The 22108-nt window shown below is 47.3% G+C and overlaps 1 protein-coding gene across 1 annotated transcript; it reads left to right on the top strand.

The window, feature by feature from the left end:
• Positions 1–424: 424 nt before the first annotated feature.
• On the top strand, positions 425–21308 carry ZFYVE27 (zinc finger FYVE-type containing 27). The gene is given in 14 exon segments (XM_043984695.1): positions 425–627; positions 2327–2524; positions 4602–4672; positions 9758–9944; positions 10246–10341; positions 10926–11038; positions 12434–12528; positions 12530–12571; positions 12919–12990; positions 13737–13757; positions 13927–14071; positions 17995–18041; positions 19158–19239; positions 19663–21308. Coding segments are annotated over 13 exon segments (1233 nt in total). The 5' UTR covers positions 425–627; position 2327; the 3' UTR covers positions 19728–21308.
• Positions 21309–22108: the final 800 nt, after the last annotated feature.

Below are 22108 nucleotides of genomic sequence, written 5' to 3'. Positions count from 1 at the left end.
TGTCAAATTTTTCGTGACCCCCACATTCAGTTACCCGACTCCATATGGGGTGGGGACCCACAGTTTAAGAAGTTTAAGTTTCTGAGACGCCTTTCAGTAATGAAGTTACCCCTCCATCATTGTTTCCCCAGAAAAGTTAATTTGAAGGGGGCTGGAGGGCAAAGGTCAATCCAGTTCCAAAGAGCCCAGAAACAAGGAGGCGGGTCGATTTCCCGATGACGTCACTCTAAATCAGCTGAACATTGTTTAGAAACACCAGGGCGCGAAGAAAGACGCGCAGGCGCATTGGATGCAAAAAAAGTCGGACGAAAGCGGGGCTGGGGCGGGTTTCTCTAAGGACACGCCTCCTCCCGTCCTTGGGGAATCTGAACTATGATTGGGAGATTGGGAGGAGGCGGGGCCGACGCATTGACGTCACGGATACGCTGCGTGAACGTCAATGTCAGCGAGGTTTCCGGAAGCCGTGACAGGAGCTGCGCTGGAGGGGAGCTACTGAGCCCCGGGGGCGCGGGGTTGCGCGCCTGACCAGGCCGCCCCCACCGCACCCCGGTGTGGTTCGGGTCCGGGTCCCGGTCCCGATCCCGAGAGTCGTAGACAGGCCGTCCCGGCCGGCCACCCGCAGGTCGGGTACGTGGGGCTCAGGCTCTTGGGCGGTCACTTCCTTTGCCATCCAGGGCTCCTCACCTGTGGGCTCTCGCCCTGTGCAAACTCTCTTGAGGACCCCTCCTCCCTCCTCCCTCCTCCTTCCTCTTTCCCTCTTCCCCCGCTTGTCTCCCTGTGCTTGGCTCGGCTTGGGGGGGGCAGTTGGCGAGGGCCCCCGCCATTGTTAGGGGTCAGGGCTGGAAGGACCTTAGGAATGATGTAGTCTGTCTGCCTTCTAATAACAATGGATAGATGGGGCAGCTAGGTGGTGCAGTGGATAGAGCACCAGCCCTGGAGTCAGGAGTACCTGAGTTCAAATTCGACCTCAGACACTTGACACTTACTAGCTGTGTGACCCTGGGCAAGTCACTTAACCCCAATTGCCTCACTCAAAAAACAAAAAACAACAATGGATGGAGACCCTGAAGCCCAGAGGGCAGAAGGGATTGGCCCCCAAATGATGTTTGGGAAGACCGCTGAATTGTGAGTCACAGGGCCTGGGTTTGAATACTGGCTGTAGTACTTGTTGGGAAAGTAATTTAGCCTCCATATGTTAGTTTCTCTGTCTCGAAAACGAGGGGGTTGGACCAGGTTAGGAGATTTTAATCTTTTTAGGTGTAATGGACTTCTCTGGCAGTGTGGTGAAGCCTCAGAAGAATGTTTTTAAATGCATGAAATAAAATACATAGTATTACAAAAGAAAACTTTTTTTTTTGGTGAGGCAATTGGGGTTAAGTGACTTGCCCAGGGTCACACACCTAGTAAGTGTTAAGTGTCTGAGGCCAGCTTTGAACTCAGATCCTCCTGAATTGAGGGCCGGTGCTCTATCCACTGCACCACCTAGATGCCCCCAAAACAGTTCATTTAAAGTAGTTAAAAAAATATTAAACAAGTTCAAGGACCCCTGAACTGAGTGATTTCCAAACTGACACTTTCCAACTCTTAAGATTGGGGGGGGGGGCTGGCATAAGTCCTCTTGGTTTCTTGTTCAGTGCTCTTTCCACTATGATTGGAAGAGGGATCAGCCATATGTATGTTTGTTTATTTTTTTCCCTCAGGACTGGTAGTGGCTGGTGGGAATTTTAAAGTTAAATGTTTTATTTTTTAATTGTATTTTTAAACTTGTCCTGGCTCAGCTCTTAGATATTTAGGGAAAGTGATGTGCTAGATCGTGGGAGGTATCCAGGATTTTGGAGTTGGGAACAAAAGCTATATTTGGTGGGTTACCTTCTTCTCTACAAAAAATATTTGAGGGAGTTGGTAAATTCTCTTTGAACCTCATAAAAGATTATTGTTTTAGGTAATGACAGAGAGGTTCCAAGAAATTACCAGGTTATTCTTTTGGGAGTATATGTAAAAATTTAAGTATTTATTGGTAAATAATAGAATATCTATAGCAAATCTTCCCAAACTGTGGATTGTGACCCCATATGGGGTTGTATAACAATGTGGGGGGTCTTGAAAAATTTGGCAACAGTAAAAGATTATGTATACCTGTTTTATATGCCTATATAACCAGGGCTGTGTAAAAATTTCTAAGGCGAAAAAGGGTTGTGAGTGGAAAAAGTTTAAGAAGCCCTGGTCTAGAGGAGCCAGGAGATTTTTTTTCCCTATCTTTTCTCTTGCCCGCTCTTTTTCTCATTAATGTGTTCGTGTTTAATATTTCCATTTTAACTTAATGTAGGATGCAGGCACTAGAACAAGAGGGGTGTGGGCCAGATGGGACACCCACTGCCATGCCCGAGGCCCAACCTGATTCTCCACCTGCCCCACCTAAGCCTCCGGTGCTTGACCTCTTCAACTTGGTCCTGTTTTATAAGAGGCTTGTCCTCTACTTTGAGCCTCTCAAGGATGCAGGCGATGCGATCCTCTACTTGCTCAGGTATGATCTTCATGATCTGATCTCTTGGACATTCTGCTTCCCTCCTTTGCTGCAATTACCATTCAGAAACCTGGGCTGAATGTCACAATAGCTTAGATTTGACTCCTTGTTCAGGACAGCCACACCAGGTAGCCTGTTTTAACCTGAAGCACTTTAGTCAACAAGCATTTACTTAGCTTGTCAGGTTCTGTGCTTAGCACTGAGGATTCAAAGAAATGCAGGAGAAAACCCCTGATCTCAAGGAGCTCACGGTCTAGTAGGGGAGACAATATGCAATACAGCATATCAATGTATTTTAGTGGATTCTTTTTTTTCTTTCCTCCAAGAGAGATAAAACTGAGGATATGGACAGATTGTTTAAAGGTAGATCCTGGGTTAGCTCCCCTTCCCCCCAAAATCTATAGGAGTCTGTGACTTCTGTACCTTTGGGAGTCTGAGGGTATGAGATGAGCTTGTCCTTTGGCTCTCTTCCTTTGCACTGTTGCCCAGAGCACTCGGTATTGAAAGGGTTTTAACCTTGGTCTGCAGGGATGACATCAGATCCGTGTAATCAGCCATGGTTTCCTAAAAGGCCACTCTTCTGTGAGCAGCCCTTCCTGTGGGTACTAGGCCTGTCACCACAAATGTCTTTGTAAGGGGGGAAGTTAGCACGGAGGAAGCTTTAGTGATAGAATGGCTTCTGTGCGCTTTTCACACCATAGGGACATTGATGTTTCAAGATTAGTTTTAAAGAGCTTTCTTATTTCCTACCTCCTCTACCCTTGTTAGCTGCAAATGGGACTTGATTAGGATAACATAGGCGGTTGTCAGATTTTGGGTGCAGCTTACAGAGAAATGCCATTCTGGAGAGTCTCAAGTTTTCATTTTCATTTTTTCCCCAAAGAAAAGTATATTTACATAAAAGCAGAGAAATTAACTTTATTTGGAAAATGAGGAAATAATCCAATTAGATAGAATAAATGGTTTTTAAAAGTACACATTGTAAGATTAATCAGTTTTAACTGTCTTTTTATATTTGTTTGGCTTTCATCTCTTAGCTTCTTTTCACCCACTTTATCTCTGCTGGGCACTGATTTCCCTATGCTCACAATCAAGAGGTCACATGGTAGATATCTTGCTCTTCTGAGTCATTTTCTTTACTGGAATTGAACTTCCTTCTAAAGGGCATGCATGTAACCACTCTGTCTTTTTTTTGGGGGGGGGTAGGGCAATGAGGGTTAAGTGACTTGCCCAGGGTCACATAGCTAGTAAGTGTCAAGTGTCTGAGGCCAGATTTGAACTCAGGTCCTCCTGAATCCAGGGCCAGTGCTCTATCCACTGCACCACCTAGCTGCCCCCTAACCACTCCGTCTTTCCCAGGGATTCCTAATTCACTCACTTAGGGTCCCTCACTTGAAGAGAATGATAAAATCTGCCTTCATAGAATCATGACCCAGAATCACAAGGGACCTCAGAGGTCATGTGGTCCAGTCCACACTTGAATAGACCACACCCTTGTGCATTTTGAAATAATAAAAAAAATGACTTCAGTGTATCCTTTCACAGGCGTGCTTTTGTAGAGTCTGCCCTGGTGAGTTTAGGGATCCTTACCCTTTTTTTGTGTCATGGCTCCCCTTGGCAGGCTGGTGAAGCCTGGGGATCCCCTTCTCAGAATAATGCTTTTAAGTAAGTGAAAGAAATGTTGAATTTCAGATGGAGGTTAGTGAAAAGAAAGATGTAAATTTTTTTTCCATCCAAGTTCATGGACCCTCTGAAATCTACCTCCAGATCCCCAGATGAAACACCTTAGTCCCCTGAGATGGTCGTTCTTCCCATAACAAGGATTAGTATGTGACTTGTTCTCCACAGGTCTCCCCTCCTGCCCCTGACATACTTATTAGGCCTCCCTCCTCTCCCCAACCCTTACTTGACTAAAGGAAAAGCCTACTCATCATCTGGTATTTCGCTTCAATTTCCTGTGCCCACTCTTTGCTACTTGCTGTCTCTGTGGTACCACACAGGATTTGTTTCCCCTTCTGATATTCCACAGGAGGGAATGGAACACTGTCTTTACTGGTCAAGGTTTTCTGTGTTGTAGGTGGCAGACGCCAGTGTGTTCCTTGCTGACCTGCCTGGGTCTCAATTTCCTCTTCCTGACTCTGAATGAAGGTAAGAACTGGTTTGAAGGGCCAACGTAGTGCTCACATATGAATGAGAGGTAGAAAACTGGCAGGTTGGGGGTGAGTGAGAGGTAACTTTTGACTTTGGTGTTAATGCCATATGGGAGTATTTAACATGCTTAGAATGTGTCAAGGAACAAGGGCAGCCGGGCTCTGGTGCTGTGCCAATTATAGTGTCCTGTCCTTGCTCTCTTTTAAACCAAACAGTTCTTCTGGATGAACCCATGGCCTCCTTCCATCTTTGCTTCCAAAAAGCTGATACATTGAGACTAATGATGTTTAGAATGCAGATAAAGGAGAATTGTCATGTGGAGACAGTGTGGGGTCTGGAGACAGGAAGACCTGAGTTGAAATCCTGCTTCAGACACATACTAGCTATGTGACTCTAGGCAAGTCATTTAACCACTGTTTACTTCTGTTTCCTTGTCTGTAAAAAGCATATGATAATAGTAATAATAGCATTTGCTTCCCTAGGGTTGTCTTGAGGCTCAAATGAGATCATATTTGTAAAGTACTTTGCAGACCTCAAAGTACCTGCTAAATACTAGCTGTTAGCTATTGTTATTGTGCCATTGGACTGGGTTAGAAAGAACATGAATAAGGGTCAGGGAATGATCATCGGTGAATGGAGAGCTGATCAGCCCATCACTTATGGAAGCTTGAATTAAGCAAGGCACTGATCACAGCTACCAAGAGAAAGTCAAGACTCGGAATATTCAGATGAACACGTGTACATCAGAAAAGGACAGAGGAAGCTAGGTTGTGGCTGCATTCTAGATGGTAGCCTTATGGGAGATTGTGCTAGCCAGTGTTGTTATATATGAACCTTTTTACACATGCCAGCAGTGCTTCTGGCTTCACCCAGGTAACCACAGAAAAGGGAGGAGCAGGCCACAGGTATGCCTGAGTCAAAAGAGACAGATAGATTGCTCTGAGATGATGTCATGTATGGGAATTCAGAGATATTGAAAATATATAAGATCAGAACTTAGGAGACCTCTCTTCCTCTGTGCTATCTGCTTGGCTGATTAGAATCTGTCTGGTGATGAGTTCAACAGAGACCAAGCACCTACTTTTTGTGAGCATAGGTGATGTGCTGAGTATCCAAAGGTGACAATTGACGTGGTCACATAATTGCACATTCTGAGAGTTGTAAGGGACCCAAAGATCACCAGGTTCAGTCCATACTTAAACAAGAATCCTCTCGCTAACATCACTGACAAATGGTTATCCATCCTTGGCTTGAAGACTTCTGTTGACTTTTTCAATCTGCTATCTCCCAGTGCTCTAATTGTTAGGAAGTTTTTCCCTCCCCCCCCCCCCCCCCCCCCGCCCCAATCTAGTCAAAATCTGCCTTTTTGAAGCTTCCGCTTGGTGCTTCTGATTTTGCCCTCTGGGGCCAAGCAACCTATATCTGCCCGATTCCTTTTCTGGGTGCTAGCCCACCCTCAATTTAAGGGTTTGAAGACAGCTTTGTTTAGCTATTTCTTCTCAAAGCTAAGCATTCCCAGCTATATCAAATGATTCTCACATTCTCTTCATCATCATAGTCATCCCTCTCCAACGTTCTTCTAGCTTCTCATTGTCCTTCCTTAAATAGGGTGATTGGAATGGAAGAATACTGAAGATGTCTGACTGGGGCAGAGTGGAGTAGGACTATCACCTACCTAGTCGGGGACACCGTGCCCCTCCTAATGCAGGCTGCTATTGCATTAGCATTTTTTAATCTGCCAGATGTCTCTGTTGACTCATATTGATTTTGCAGTCCACTTAAACTCCCAGTTATTTTTAGATGAACTGTTATCCAGCCATGTCACTCAACTTCCCCCAAGTCTTGTACTTGTGAAGGTGAAATTTTGAACCCATATGTAAAAATTTACATTTATACCTCTTCAATTTAATCTAATTTAATTTAGTCCAGCATTCTATTTGAGACCATTTAGGGTCCTGACTGTAATCTGTTGTGTTAGATATTCCTCCTAGCTTTGCAAAGTTAATAGTCACACCACCTGTGATTTTATACAGATTGTTGTTAGAAATGACACAAGGGCTAAGCACAGATTCTGAGGCATTCTACTAGAGACTTTCCAAAGTGACACGGAACCATTAATGACTTCTTTGAGTCCAGTCATTTATCCATTTTCTAATCCACTTTACTGTCATCGCGGGAACAACTTTGTCTAATGCTGTGCTCTAATCTAGGTAAACTAGTGGTAACTGTCAGTAAAGAAAACACGTTTAATTTGTTATTTATTTGTTATTTGTTACAATTTTGTTATTAAATTTTTTATTAGTAACTTGATAAAGAAATATAAAACATTTACAGTATACAAAGAATAACAAAGAGGACTTTACATGAAACTGTGTATGTTGAATTTTAACAGAAGTAACAAAATTGCCCTCTGTTCCTTTTAGAGTTTCTTTTTAAAAGTGCTCTAAGGTTTACAAAGTGCTTTCCAAATATCTCATTTGAACTTCACAACAACCCTATGAGGTAGCTGCTATTATCCTCATTTTAGAGATGAGGAAACTGAGGCACACAGGTTAAGTGACTTACCACAGGGTTACACAGCTAGCAACTTTCTGAGCCTAGATTTGAACTCATGTCTTCCTGACTCCAGTACCAGTACTTTATCTTGCTTTGCCCCCAGCTGGTATCTCTCCTTCCTCCCTTCCTTCCTTCCTTCCTTCCTTCCTTCCTTCCTTCCTTCCTTCCTTCCTTCCTTCCTTCCTTCCTTCCTCCCTCCCTCCCTCCCTCCCTCCCTCCTTCCTTCCTTCCTTCCTTCCTCCCTCCCTCCCTCCCTCCCTTCCTTTTTTGCATCTTTCTCACCACACAGTAACTCCCATATAAAAGTCCTTTTTTGTAATGCATAAATATGGTCATTCAAAACAAAAGTCAATATATTGACCATGTCAGAAAATGTCTTATTCTGCACTCTAGTCCATCATCTCTCCAAAAAGATATATGTGGCTTGCTTCCTCAGTCTTTTGAATTCATGATTGGGAACTGTTGATCAGAGTTCTGTCTTTGTTCAAAGTTGTTTTCCTTTAATTATTATTATTATTATTTTTTTTTTTAGTGAGGCAATTGGGGTTAAGTGACTTGCCTAGGGTCACACAGCTAGTAAGTGTTAAGTGTCTGAGGCCGGATTTGAACTCAGGTACTCCTGACTCCAGGGCCGGTGCTCTATCCACTGTGCCATCTAGCTGCCCCAAATATAATTTTTTTTTTTTTAGTGAGGCAATTGGGGTTAAGTGACTTGCCCAGGGTCACACAGCTAGTAAGTGTTAAGTGTCTGAGGCCAGATTTGAACTCAGGTACTCCTGACTCCAGGGCTGGTGCTCTATCCACTGCGCCACCTAGCTGCCCCTAATTATTTTCATCATCATTTGAGTTGTTTTTCTGGTTCTGTTCAAGTCACTTTGCATCACTTCGTGAAAGTCTTCCCAGATCCTTCTGCATTGGTTAAATTTGCCATTTCTTAGAGCGCAGTAATACTCCATTTCATTCATAAACCACAATTTGCCCAGCTGTTCCCTGATTGATGGGTGCCTACTTTGTTTCCAGTTCTTAACTACAACAAAAAGTGCTTCTATAAACATTTCTGTATGGGATGGATCTTTCCTTTTTGTTTTTGATCTCTTTGGGGGTATATGCTTGATAACCACAGCACTAGGTCAGAGAGTAGGCTCAGTTTAGTGATTTCTTGGCATGGTTCCAAATTGCTTTCTGGAATAGTTAGATCAACTATTAGTGCATTAACTTCTGCCCTCCCACGTCTCTTCCCAGCACTTGCCATTTTAGTCTTTTGTTGTTGTCAATCTTAGTGGTATGAAGTGGAACCACAGTTTTAATTTGCTTGTCTTTTAATTATTGGTTATTTGGAGCATTTTTCCCCTTGTGGTTATTGGTAACTTTAGTTTAAAAACTACCTGTTCATATTCTTTGATCATCTCTGTCTTGAGGCTGGCTCTTTTTTGTAACTGCTTCTTTTGCTATATGTTCCTTAGCCATCCCTTTGGGCATAGATTAAGGAATTTTAACAGGTTTATCAGCCTTTAGTTTGGAGGCTCTATTGGTTTCATTCCCCTTTTTGGAAATCAGGACACCTGTGTTTCCTTTTCTGGTCCTGTAGCCATTCTCTGATTCTTCATGTTTTAAAGATCACCAACAGTGACTCAGTAAACACATCCACCATCTTTCAACACCCCAGGGTACTGTTCAGTGGGGCATAGTCAGTCTCAATAAGGCAGTGAGGATTTTGCTTACTATTTTCTTGCTTGTCTTGGCTATCACTTCCCTGTTAGCCATATTTGTTTTGCCCTTTACAATCAAAAGAACATTTTTCTTGGCAGAGAAAAAAGATGCAAAATAAGAGTTGAGCATTTCTTCCTTCTGCCTGTTGTTTGTTATCATTGCTGTGCATGCCCTGGTTCGTGGACCTGGCTTAGCTTGGATTTTCCTTTGCTCTCCTTTTCCCAGGCTAGCTAAACCCCTCTTTTCCTGTCGCCTTTGACTTCCCTTGGCAGGCTCTGCTCATTGTGCGCTTTAGGGCTCCCGACACCATCCCTCCAAGACAAATGCCATACTTTTTCATTTATCCTTCCTTTCATCTTTTATCTATGTCTTTAAAAAATCTAATCTGATGAGTTCCTTATGCATCCACATCCTTTTCCATAATTCTCCTTGTCAGAATTTATTTTCACTCCCTCAAAGAACTAACAGTTTAGCCAGAGGATGAGACATATTCACATAAATAATTCTATTTTGACTTTTGTACTGTAATTAAGTGCAGAGGAGGGGTGTTGGCTTTTTTGAATACTCCAGTTAAGGAAACTTTGAATTACAGGTCAGAGTGGATTATCATAGTTCACAATTGGCCAGTCTTCCTCCCCTTTCATCCAAAGATGAAAATAGTGCCTTGAGTGTTCCGATAGGCATTCAGGAACTGATGCTGAAAGCATGGGGAGACTATCTGACCGTAACTTGGTATCCCAGGCAGCAGCCATTTCCCTGGGATGTCCCATATCCTTGAGAGTTAACTTGTCTGACCTTCTACTCTCTTGCCGTTAGGTGCCTGGTACTCAGTGGGTGCCCTGCTGATTTCTGTGCCTGCCCTTCTGGGCTACCTGCAGGAGGTATGTCGGGTCCGGCTCCCTGAGCCTGAGATGATGAGGAGGAAGTATCACAGCGTGAGGCAGGAAGATCTGCGGAAGGTCCGGCTGTCACGGCCTGAGGCTGTGGCAGAGGTGAAGAGCTTGTGAGTCTGAAACACGAGTTGGGAGATGACGGGGTGCGGGAGAACTGGCCAGAGGGTCCTTGGGCTGGCTCGCAGGTTCAGAGTGGGATCCCAAGAGCCAGAGAACACACAGAATAGAAAAGACTTGTCACTGCCCTCCTTCACAATTGCTCCTGGTTTCCTCATTCTTCACTTGGGTTTGAAGAAGGGCACTGACCTCCATTCCTGGGCTCCTTGATGAGATCATAGCTGTTTGTTCACCTAGTGTGGAGCTGAGGGTACCCCAGGCACCCCTAATGGCAGCTTCTCTGTGCCTCCACAGCTTGATCCAGCTGGAGAGCTTCTTGAACCAGTTGTGCTGTAGGTGTGAGTCCGTCTATCGAGTGCTGTACTGGGAGAACCCGGCAGTGTCCTCACAGTGAGTCCCCCTCTTCCATCCCTGAAGACGGCCTCTAGCTCAGTGCTCACCAGAGGCCCCAACTTTTGTGCAACCTTAGGGACGTTATTTCTCCTTACTCAGTTTTTTCACTTAAAAAATGAGGCATTTGGGCTAGGGGATCTAAGGCCCCTTTCAGTTCTTTTGTTCTTTGACTAATAGAATCAGTATTGATGAGTTTCCCCCTCGAGACCTGGGAAAAGCTGGTTGGTTACCTATGGGGAAGGGCAAATGCATTTCTTCAATAAGGGGAGAAGGGAACTCAGCTCTCGTCTGTACATGAGCCGTGTAGATAGCCATACAGTGTATTCTTGGGCAGAGGTGCTTAGAGTTGAGCTTCTGGCTCTGACCTCCTGGCTGGGGGAAACTTAGAACTTAGATGCAGTGGAAAGGCCTGCCTTTGATCCCCGACTCTGATGATTTCTGTGTGACCCCGAGCAAATCCCTTGGCTTCCTCCCTTGTCCGATGGGCTAGAGCAGTGCCTGTCCTACCTTGCTCACAGTGTGAGTGTGAAGGAGGCTCTCTACCTGTTATCTGACCTTGCTCTTTAACTTCCTCTCTCCAGATTCTACGGGGCTCTCTTGTGCTCTGTCCTTGTGCTGTATGTGTTACCCCTGTGCTGGGTCCTTGCCCTTCTCAACAGCACCCTCTTTCTGGGAAATGTGGAGTTCTACCGAGGTGAGCACTTGTAGGGGGTCTAAACAGCAGGGCTGGGGGTGGGCTCTTGGATGCTACAGTAAGGCACCTTGGAAGCGTTAGTGAGAATGCTGGTCACAAGGCCTGCCTGCTCCACCAGGGGGCAGCATTCTACCAAAGAAGTTCCTCAGCTCCTAGTTCCTGGCTGCATGCATGCTTCCTCTCTGAGACACAGCCTGTGCCTCTTGGGCTTCTCTCCCTATGTGCTGTGCCGAGATGGATGACAGGGGGATGATTTACTTGCAACAGTCACTCCACCTAGACAACTCCCTAGTTTGTCCACTGCCTTGTGCCGTGAAGTCTAGGACCTCTGAGACATGGCATGCTGGTGCAGGGATGTGCGTGGATTTTGTATTTTTGTGTTAGTTGTTTGAGCCAAAAAATATCACCTGGTGGTAAAAATGCTCTATACCACCCTGTACTTAGCTAGACTGGTTCTTTTTTTAAAAAATTACTGGGGCAGCTAGGTGGCGCAGTGGATAAAGCACTGGCCCTGGATTCAGGAGGACCTGAGTTCAAATGTGACCTCAAGACACTTGACACTTACTAGCTGTGTGACCCTGGGCAAGTCACTTAACCCTCATTGCCCTGCCCCCCCCCAAATTACTGATGCATTTTATTTTGACAAGGCTGATGAAAGCATCAGCAAACATGCAGAGAAACCCACTTTCGAAGTATGTTCCTTGAAAACAGTTAAGCAAAGTCACTTGAGAGAGAATGTTACTGATAGTTCATAACATTTAATTTATTGATCTCTTTAGCTTTTATGTCACCTGCATGTAGCCTGATGGCATATGCAATTGACTCATAGTTCCCCATCTCTATAAAGAAGGGAAGGAAATTAGACTCATTCTTGAACCATAATTGAAACCATCCAGTTTTGTAGTACCTGCCAGAGTTTGAGTTCAGTTGGCATAACTTTCAAGGACCCAGGATCGCCTCCAACATCTAGATGAGGCCTGGGAGTAGGAATATTGTGGATATCAGAGGATTGTGATTGCTTATGAAGGAGCATCCTTGCCAGTGAGAGATCATATAGATCCATCTAAAATCCAACTGTATGTAGATGCATCTGATCTCTTTCTTTGTCAGGTAGTCGTCTTCCCCAGACATTTTGAGGTGAGAAGAGAAGGGTGAGAACATTTTCTGTAGATTAGGGTGTGGTTTGCTGAATTAAGAGCCATGGAGGCTTCTGATTAATCAGGAAGCATTTATTGAGTGCTTGCTGTGTGCCATTCACTGTGCTAAGTCCCGGGACAAAGAAAGGCAGAAATAGTCCTTGCCTTCAAGGCACTAACATTCTAGTCTGGATAGAGAAATCTCCAAAGAGACTTTTTACTCTGTGTCTGTACCTCTGCCTTGCTTGCCCCTGGGTAGTAGTGGCAGAGTACCGGGCTACCCTGCAGCAGCGGATGAACCCTAAGCTTCCAGTGAATGCTGAGGAATGCCAAGAATCTGACGCGGGGGGGAAGAGGATCATTGCTGGACTGCAGTTCAACCCCTACTCCCACGGAGGTCAGTATCCTGCCTGCCAGTGACCTTCTTGTAGGTCATCATCACTTAGTATTGCCCCAGCTGCTCTGTGGGGCTTTTGGCCTGGGCTCTTTTGGAATCCTTACTCTTGCTTGGCCCTTGCCTCTGTGAATTTCTTTAGGCTGAATTGTGATTTGGTTCTTATTTCTCCCACGAAGGTGCCTTTCTGAGTCTCCTGTCTCAGAACTTGCTGCTTTAGCATGTCTTCCCTGGCAGGAGCAGACAGGCTTGGCTGTGCTGCTCTGGCCAGGGGCGGGCATTCCCCTTTCTTACAGAGAGCTGCTGGCTTCTCTGCCTTCATAGATGATGTCCCAGGCCTTTCTTTACAGGACCTCACACCAGGCAGTGTGGAGGAGGCCGAGGAGGCTGAGCCAGATGAAGAGTTTAAAGATGCCATTGAGGTGGGTATCCTTTGGATAGAGCCCGGCATCCAGGGGTCCCAAATAGGTAACTAGCCTAGGCACTTCTGGCACTCTGGTGTCTTTTTACTATCCCAAAACGAGGGGCTCAAACACAGGGTGGATCCTTCTATGAATTTTCTTGGTTCTGCCTTCTGTGAGGTCTTGGGTATAGTCTTCTTGCCCATTTTTATATTACTGGGCACCCTTCATGGATAGCTTTCCAAATCTTTGGGCAAATACATTTCTTGTCAGTAGCTTGGTGGTTATTTCGTGAGAGTTGGGTGGCTTAATGTCTTCGCTTTGTGTGTGTGTGTGTGTGTGGGGGCAATGAGGGTTAAGTGACTTGCCCAGGGTCACACAGCTAGTAAGCGTCAGGTGTCTGAGGCAGGATTTGAACTCAGGTTCTCCTGAATCCAGGGCTGGTGCTTTATCTACTGTACCATCTAGCTGCCCCCACTTTTCTTTTTTCATTTTCAAAAATAGACTGGCCCATTGGGAATCCTCTTGAAGAGGGTGGGGAGGGTCTTAGGGCTTCTGATGATAAGGAAAATAGAGTAAAGACTTCTCAGAGACTGAGAATAGGTTTTCGAAAATGGGGGAGCACGGGCTAACCTCTCTCAGCCCCATCTAGAGCTTCAGGATGGTTTGCGTCGAGTAGTCTGCTTCTTGTAGCAGTCTTCCCCCTCTCCTTGCTACCTGTCTCCTCTTCTTTTCTCTCCTTCTCCCCCCTGCACCCTGGGAGGCAGGAGACCCACCTGGTGGTGCTGGTGAGTATGACTGTGTTGATGGGGAAGGGATCTGGGGACAGGGTGGATGGTTGGGCTCGTCAAACCTCTTGCCTGGCTTTGTGCAGTCTGCTCCATCTTTGGATTTTAAGCTATGTGTCTCAGGGCCCAGTCAGCTGCTGGGCAGGGCTAAAAGGTACTGTTCCCACAGGAGGATGACGAGGGATCTCCCTGCAATGTGGAATATGATCTGGCCCTACACGACAATGGTTTTATGAGCAAGAATGAAGTGATTCGAAGCAAGGTGTCTCGACTCACTGAGAAGCTCCGAAAACGTTATCCCACCAACAATTTCGGTATTTGTTTGGAAGAGAGCAGGGCAAAGCTTGGGGCAGAGGAGGGCAGTTGGGGCAGAGAAGATGGATGGCATTTAGCTCCGGAGAGTAGGATTTGAGTATTAGTCCTGGGACCCTAGAATTGTGACAGATACAAATCTAGTTTGGGATGCAGGGGTTGAACATGGGCTGCTCCTTACTTGTCTTTATAGATTAAACATGAGTTTCCAGGGACGTAAGGGAAATTAATACTGGACCAGGCAGCCCCAGGAATTGTAGAATAATTTGACTCTGAGATGAACTGTATTTTATGAAGGCCTGAATTCTTCTAGAAATACCTAGGACACTGACTCACCTCTTCAGTCCTAAATGGAAACAAGGTGAAGCACACAGCTTTTTCCTCCCAGGACTTAGCTCACTGTGTGCAATGACTTTCAACCTCAGGTCCTTGTATTTGCTGGGGAAAGGCTGTGTATGGAGCAGCAGGGTGTGAGGGGCCTGGCTAAGGACTCTGAAGCTTGAACGCTAGAGCAGTTGGGGTGTCTGGGAATATATGGAAGCTCTTCAGACCTTGTTGACAAGCCTTGATTGCCAGGTCAGAAAGGTAGCCATCTTCCTCCAGTACCCACAGTTCCCGTGGCACCCGAAGAACTCACTTTGGGGTGGGGTTGGAGTGAGCTTGATTGAGGAGGTCTGGCACCTGTAGCCCATATGAAGCCACGGGAGCTGCTGGTTGGCTGACTTAGTCACTACAAGAGTCTGATTTCCTCTTGTTTCAGTAGCCTGATGGATAAAGACCTCTTTCCCTTCTTTCTCAGGTGTCTTGTATCTCACTTCCCCGTTAGTATATGTGACCTTGGGATTAGACAGGCTTTCCTTGGGAGAGGAGAGACCTTTCTGGGGGCCAGGTGGCCTGCAAGGGGAGTCAGAGCCTCTTTTAGGCTAGCTTGCTGAATAGGTCTTTTTGTATCATCTCATCCCCCTCAGCTTTTGAGTTGCATGGGCTCTTGAGCAGTAGGCCTGGGCCTGCTTGGTTTGTTGCCATTCTGAGCCACGGAGCCCCTTCTCCCTGGTCTGCTCGGTGTCTGGGTCAGCTATCCACTGGAGGGTGCTAGAACTGTTTGGGAAGAATGAGCAAGAGCTGACCTTGGGCTCTAGCCTAGACTTGGGGTGAGAGAGGGGAAGTTCTGACTGGGTGAATTCCTAATCTCTCTGACTTTGTATTTACCTTAACAAGAAAATCACTCATTGTTTCAGTGCCAGAAGGTCTTGCTTGGGCCTTCATAGTTTTCTCTATCCCTGGTGCCTGCTGTGTATGATCACACTGATTAATCTAGATGGGAAATATTTATTTGGTTGGAGTCTGGGTCTTTCCAAATAGGGGCAAAACCTTATTTTAGGCACTGGAAGGAAGCCAAGGACCTTTTATTCCTCTCTGATCGCTCCTCTGCTGCTGCCAGAACTTCTTGTCCCTGTGAATATGTAGTGGTTTCACCAACTTCTCTGACCCTACACTAAGCTGCTTGCTCTTGAGGCCTTGGTAGACCAGAGAACAGAACCTGGGGGGAGAATATTCCTAGAAAAATGTGCCAGAGCTTTGAATCTGAAGGGCTGCTCTTAGGGCAGTCCCCTCACCTTCTCCGTCTTTTCTGAGTGCATGGTGGTAGTGTCACAGGCTAGACTAGAGGCTTGGGTGGTTTCCTAATTTGGCATCACATGCCAGCATCAGCTTCCTCCCTGGTTTTCTGCTGGAGCTAACTGCTTACTGACAGTAGTGAGTCAGCCCGTCAACAGATACTTATTATTATTCTATCTGCCTTCCACTGTGCTAAGCACCGCAATACAGATACAGACAGAAAGAAAGACAGCTCCTGCCCTTAAGGAATTTTCATTGTCATGGGGGAAGACAACCCATCAAAAGGAGCTGAAAAGCTGGGGGAGACAGGACTTTGTGGAAGGTGCCTGGTGGGGTGGACTAGCAGAGTAGAGAGTCCTGTGGAGCTGAGTCATCAGTGCAGCCCGGGGAAGGCATGAAGACCCGATGGGCCCAGGACACCTTCAACGGGCAGTTCTGGGAGGAAGCAGGCCGCCAGAAGATGAGGCCTCTGGGGTAGAAAGCCTTTCCAGGGGCAGAACGAGCAGCTTGTGCCCTGGGCTAAAGAAGCATCTGTGGGGCAGCGGAGAGCGGAGAGCGCTGGATCAGTGTTGCTGTTAGACGCTTGGGGCATCACGTCTGTCCTTGTGGTGTTCTTGTTGCTGGACGGAATTCTCCAAAGGAGAACGTCCTTTCTTCCGGCCTGAGCCTTTGCAAATGACGGACTCCCCAGGACTGGATGGGTCTCTGGTCATCCCCTAAGGACAGACCCACTGTGGCCGTCTCAGCATCAGTACATCTCTGGGCCCGGTGCTGCCTCCCTGGTGGCAGGAGCACGGCCTTCATATCTTTTTTTAAGGCAAGTTTTGTTGATGCCTTTGGTTTTTTGTCAGTCATTTCTAGATATAAGTCCCTTATCTTCTCCGTCCATTCCCTGCAATGAATCCTCTAAAGGAAAAACATATAAGTGAACCTTGTTGGTACCGTGCGTGCTATGTTCTGCACTTGTATTTCACCTCCTTCCTGGCCTCTGGTTTCTTCTGGAGAGGTGGGGCCCGGCTGCCTTTTGTCAGTCTCTTGCTTCTCTGACTTTTGCCTTCTGTCGTAGTTGCTGCTGCGATCCTCGGGAGGAAATTCATAGGTGGCTCTCCCTCTTGGAACTCTCTGAAACGTCTTCATTTCTGTTTCCTTGTTGGAGTTACTGGAACTGCAAGTCACCACCCCATCAGTCCACCGCAGACCTCAGCCTGGTGTGGCCTTTCAGGTCTGCTCTTGGACCAGAGTCCTCCTTGAGGGCTGATGATCAGGCTTTGCTTCCGGCTCCAGTTGACCAGTGTCTCTATTCATGGGCCCTCCCACGGGCACAAGGGGACAGATGAGTGCCAAGAACACTCGTGTCAGGTCTGCCCTGCTTAAGCCTGAGCTGAAGGGCTTTTCTTGATTCTGCAAAGATTGGCCAGCTCTCCCTTGCTCTGGCCAGTGCGGTGTCTCACTCCCAGCCTTAACCTCTCTTCTTATTCTCTGTTGTGTCTTGGAGCCTTGGGCTCTTGTTTGGATTCTGAGATCTTACAGTAGCTCGCTTCCCTCTGGCTTTCCTTCTCCCCCACCCTCATTGCTTCCAGTGTAGGGATAGCTTTCCCTACAGTGAATTCCCACAGAGACTTTGGAGTATTTCTGCTGATTTTCAGGGTGAGAGGGAGGAATGGGGCTCTCCAATTGGGAGGGGGCGTTGCCCCTTGAATATAAGCTAGTGGGCTGCCAGGAGCAGCACAGTGAGGCAGTCAGATTTGGGGTCTCCTCTCCCGTTGCTGGCACTTTCCTTCTGGGTGAGAAGCCCACACATTGTCCCCACGTTGTACTTCTGAAGTGACACCTGCTCTCAGACAGAAACATCGTCTTGTCAGGACCTCCTTTTTGCTCACCACTTTCTTTGCCTTTCCAAAGGGAGATGCCTGAAGTCAAGAACTGCTGGGCAAGTGACTTCTCTATTCTATGCAGAGAAAGAGGTTTCATGGAGGTCAGGAGGGTTCAGTGGGTGAGCAGCAATGAGGGCAGGAGCTTTGGTATCAGTGGTGGGGACAGGGGGCAATGGGCTTGGGGACATAGAGCATCATCAAAGCCCACCCATTCCTTTCCAGCCTAAACCATTTCTTTGGCTCGTTTGGGCTTTCAGGAGGGTAGGCTTAGCTTCTGAGTTAAAGGTGTGCCAGCTCCTGCCAACCAATATGGCCAGCCTGAGAAATTGTTCTGAATGGAACCCTTTCAGGGAACAGAGGGGACACAGAGGAGCCAGTAGAGGCGGGGGCACTGAGTCAGGTGAGAGGATGACCTCTTGCTTCTTGTTTCTCAGGAAACTGTACCAGCTGCTCTGCTACCTTCTCAGTGTTGAAGAAGAGGGTGAGTCTTTCTTTTTCTTTCTTTCTTTTTTTTTTTTTTGTGGGGCAATGCGGGGTTAAGTGACTTGCCCAGGGTCACACAGCTAGTGAGTGTCAAGTGGCTGAGGCTGGATTTGAACTTAGGTCCTCCTGAATCCAGGGCCGGTGCTTTATCCACTGTGTCACCTCGCTGCCCCCTCAGGGTGAGTCTTTCTAATGTGTGTCACTGTGGGCCACTGGAGCTGGTGGCCTCTTCTCAGGCTATCCTAAGGCTTGGTTCCCCAGCTGGTCCAGGCTTCTGTGTGGACTGCATCGCTTTCCTGCCGTAGCTTCTCATTTCTCTAAAATTGGCCCCTGCCCTGTCTGCCTTAGGTTTGCAGATACGGTCTCAGGAGCCCTCATAGGCATCATGGTACTACATGCCTGGGTAGATGAAATTGCCCCTTGGCCACTGGAAAGATACTGAGACATAGGAACACGGGAGACAACTCTAACAGGACGATCACTACCCTCACTTGGGCAAAGACCTGATGGCTTTACCTTGAATTTGGCAATTGTCAGCTAGAATTGACTAAGCACCTACTGTGTGCCAGGTACTGTGCTAATGAAGCACTGATGTTTCATTGAATCAGAAATTGAGTTGGCTCGGAGATGATAAGACAGTTGTATAATGTTTCTTCGACCCTGGATACCCTTGTCCTTCCTGTCTCCTTCCTGCCACCTCCCTGGTCTTTTTGTGAGACTCAAAGTCAAGGCATCCATCACTCAGATTAGGGTAGTGAAGGTCATGTTTGGGTCCTGTTCCTCTCATTCCAAAGACTAAGAGGAGACTCCCATTGCCCAGCATCAGAGGCTTAAGATGTTACCAGAGCCGCCGAGATCTCTGGACTCTGAGCTCTCTGGAATGTTCCTGTTGGGATTTGAAGCCCCTCATGGGCTCCTTCCTTGGGAGACTGAAAGTCTTTAGTTTCTTCTGGGGTCTCTCTGCTGGGGAGAACCTGAAACTTGGGGACGAGAAGGTAGCCTTGGGGAAGATCTAGCTTGTGGGTGAGATCTAATGGTGAAGGAGCTAGGTACTAGGGCCCCGACCATGATGGAGAGACTCAAGTTGTGTTTGCCTTGGCTCCTCTCTTAACAGCGGAGCTGCAGTAACTGTGGAAATAGCTTTTGCTCCCGCTGCTGCTCCTTCAAGGTCCCCAAGTCCTCCATGGGAGCCACAGGTGAGTGAGTGGCTGGGGTGGGGGCGGAGCGGCTCATGGGAAGGGGAAGGAGGAAGATGAAGACAATTCAGGGCTCAAACAGAGAGAAGTTTGGATCCCTGGCCCAGGGGCCTTGTTTACACCATAAAAAAAACCACCAACAACATTCTAACAGTGAGTAATAGTGCGAGAGAGCATTGTTGTCACAGTGGCCATGAAGTCCCCAGAATTTCTCAAGAACTGCAGTTTCCATGGAAAGAAATTCTAAAGGTCAAGTTACTGAGGAAGTGAGGAACAAGGGGCAGGCCGTAGTTGGTGGTAGGGAAGGGTCGATCCCCCTTGCCAGCTGCAGGAGCAAGGGAGTGATGAGTGTCTCCTTGCCAGAGGTTGGGGATGAAGATGGGCGGGTGGGACGCCTCTCATGGAATTCTTTCTTTTTTTCAGCCCCGGAAGCACAGAGAGAGACTGTATTTGTGTGTAGCTCGTGTAACCAGACCCTGAGCAAGTGAGAAGAGAGGCCTGGGGTGGCACTTGTGGGCCCGCTTGCTCACCCTCCTCTCCTGAGCCTGTTCCAGAGGCTAGCAGTTAGAGTCTCCCCAGATCCCTCATGCCACTGTGTGGAGGTAGCTGGGCAGAGCTGGGCGTGAACATTGGAGAGGTGCCTCCCCTTCCTTTCTCTGCCTGAGAGATACCTGCCTGGGGTTCATTGGTGACATTTCCAGCTTCTCTTTGTATTCCTCTGGGTGATTGGAATAATAGCTCCCCTCAGACCCCTGGATTGCTAGAGGTGTCCGCTGGGACGGTGGACTATAGGGGAAGCCAGATTGAATGGGGAAGTAGAGTGGGCAGCAGTGAGTGAAGCCAGATCTTGGCCTGATTCCTTATAAGTATGGCTTACCCTTCACCCTGTGGCTTTCATGAGACTGGGATTTGTGGGAAGAACTGGAATCCCAAAGCTAGAAGGGAACCTTCGTTGCACATCAGGGACAGAAACACCCTAAGGACTTGACCCCAGGTGGCCTTCCAGGAAAGCTTGGGTAGAGATGGTTGGGTGGTAGCTGTAGCCCCCCCGTCCATGCCATTTCAATGCCCCACCAAGGGCTGCAGTTGCAGGGGGCCACCAATCGACCTTTGGGGCTGTAACTGTCAAGGCCGAGCATGATGACTGTGAAAGACCAGTTATGAGTCAGTCAGTTAACGGTGTGAGCTGGACACAAGGGTGTCTATGAAGCCTTTATCGATGTAGCCATCCCCCCACCCCACTCCATTCTCACAATCACTCCCTTGGATAGGAAGAGGGTGAAGGGAACTTCTGAATCCCATTTTGTCATTATCTGATTCTTGGCTATGGAGAGGCAGCTTGGGAAACCAGCTAACTTCCTACCATTTGTTTTTATGCCTCCGTAGACATCCCTTGTGCTGCACAGTCTCATAGCTGTTCCCTCTCCCTTTAAGCTGACTGTGGATCCCTTCTCTGCACTGCCAAGACTCTAGCATAGATGGGCTCAGAGATGTGGTAGTGAGGCCAGGATGTTCCTTTGACCTTCTGTGACCTGTGAGGGACAGACCTTTCTGGCCAGCTCTCTGTTAAGGGATTGTTGGATCTGACCACACCATTTCTTTTAGTTTGAGGCAGATCTCTAGTTTCTTGAGGACCAAATGAGTACTTTTCAGGCTGTGAGCCTGGTCGGGTTCTCTTTCTACACTGGCTTTTCTCTCCCTATCTTGGAAATATTTATTTATTTATTAATTATTTATTATGTGGTTCTTGGGAACAGATTGTATTGGGAGTAGATTAGAGAGGAACCTGCAGCTGCCCTTACCCTGAGACTATTTCTAGAACTATGGGGTTCCTTCAGACATAGGACCTGGAAGGCTGAGGTGTTTCAAGACCTCGCTCCTTCCCCACCCTTCAGTTGGAGGCTCTCCTAGCATATCCAGGGGTCAACCGGATCTTTGTGCCTCCCTTTCTACTGCCTCTTCCACTCTTTCCCCTTAGAAATGAGAGCTTGAATATACTGTGCTTTACACTGGAGGTGTGCTAAAGAAATCTCTGTGTACATGGAGACAACAATAAAACTACATCAGGCCATTTGTGTTACTCCTCTCAATCCTTGCAAAAGCCTTCTTCCTGAGGCTGGTAACCGAACCTCTCTTCTGTCCCTGCCCTATTTTCTGTGCTGGGACCATCTTAGACAACAGTGGTGTTTTGTCCTTTGCTTAAGCCGAAACTTTTACTGACTTGTTCCTCCTGCCATCTCCTTATTTAAAGAGCTGCTACCACCACGACATGACTGTAGGCAGAGTGGCCATCTGGACTTTGGGCTGGAGCCTAGGGAAGTTAATCTCTAATGTTGCAGGGGAGGGAGTTTTAAGTCCTTTCTCCAGGTAACTGGAAGAAGCAGGTCTAGAGAATCAGTCTTGGGCCAGACTTATGGCTGCCTGAGAGTAAGAGGTGGGGCTGGGGTCAGAACAGGAGAGCTAAGTAATGCAGGCTTGGGAGTGCCGAAAACCAGAGCTGGTCCTTATCCAGACAGGCCAAACAGAATTGGCTGGGGGCTGAGGGGACCCCATGGTTAGCAGCACATGCTGTGGTTGGGCGGCTGGTTGGGTGGCTGGGCAGTACAGACCGAGATCTGGGAGGGACGGCCTTTTGTATGACTTCATGCCGAATTCTCGTTCTTGTAGCACGAGAGAAGACAAGAATAATGGGAAAGTGTGACACCCCCACTCCCCCATTAGCTTCCTGAAACTTTCCCCACCTGGCTCTGGGATCATAAGAGCTTGGGCCAAAGGGGAGGATGTGAGAGCAGATTGAGTGAGGGGCTCTCTTAGCTGATTACAGAGGGCTCTGGTTGGATTGTCTCTGAATTGGGGTGAAGAGAGCCAG

Source organism: Dromiciops gliroides, chromosome 2 (assembly GCF_019393635.1).
Source record: "Dromiciops gliroides isolate mDroGli1 chromosome 2, mDroGli1.pri, whole genome shotgun sequence".
Lineage (NCBI taxonomy): Eukaryota > Metazoa > Chordata > Mammalia > Microbiotheria > Microbiotheriidae > Dromiciops > Dromiciops gliroides.
The sequence above is the reverse complement of the archived record's forward strand: the minus strand, read 5'-3'. Positions and strand labels throughout refer to the sequence as shown.